The 594-nt window shown below is 52.0% G+C and overlaps 1 protein-coding gene across 1 annotated transcript in view; it reads right to left on the reverse strand.

The window, feature by feature from the left end:
• The window catches only part of GSTK1 (glutathione S-transferase kappa 1), a gene marked incomplete at its 5' end in the record, with an annotated part of 6782 nt that extends 6626 nt beyond the window's left edge, over window positions 1–156 (reverse strand). Inside the window, one exon of the mRNA XM_010172537.1 lies at window positions 53–156. Within this exon, the coding sequence (XP_010170839.1) occupies window positions 53–156 (104 nt within the window). The remainder of the gene's footprint in view (window positions 1–52) is intronic.
• Between the last annotated feature and the right edge of the window lie 438 nt (window positions 157–594).

Raw genomic sequence — 594 nt, forward strand, 5'->3', positions numbered from 1 at the left:
TACTAGTGAAGAAGGTGTATCCCTACACAGCTCCTCTCCCCGCACTGCCTGCCAGTTGCTTGCATTATGCCACCAAGGAAAGCCGGACGAAGGCGCAGGTCAATATTCCAGATGTGCTGGTACCGGCAGAGCACCTGCAACATAAAAAAGTAGCGACTGATGAACAGTCAGAGGAGATGTCTGTTAGGAAACAAGCTAAGGCATGACATGGTCACTGCAGATAAATCCTTTTCCATTAGATGAGTGCTAGGTCTAAAATCCTTTTGTGGAGGCTGCCAGAGAACTCTGATCTCAGAAAGCCTGGAAGGACCACATTTGTGTTATGACCATGCATGTCTAAGCTGGGGTAAATACGGATCAGATAAAGCACACGAGTGAACACTGGCACCTGTTAAACATCAAAACTATCCCTAAACCAAAACGTTCAGCTGTAATTCCCGAACCAGCACTGGCCGGGATGCCGCCCTTTGGCTGAGACTCGCTTCCTCCGCCTCCCTGTTACCTGAGGAAGAAACCGAAACGCCCTCACTGGGAGGTAAAAACACGGCCCAAAGGCGAGGCGGGAGGGCGCCGCCGGGCAGCCGGACGCGCTGC

The sequence above is a fragment of the Antrostomus carolinensis genome, unplaced genomic scaffold, assembly GCF_000700745.2.
Source record: "Antrostomus carolinensis isolate BGI_N321 unplaced genomic scaffold, ASM70074v2 scaffold6427, whole genome shotgun sequence".
NCBI classification, from domain to species: domain Eukaryota; kingdom Metazoa; phylum Chordata; class Aves; order Caprimulgiformes; family Caprimulgidae; genus Antrostomus; species Antrostomus carolinensis.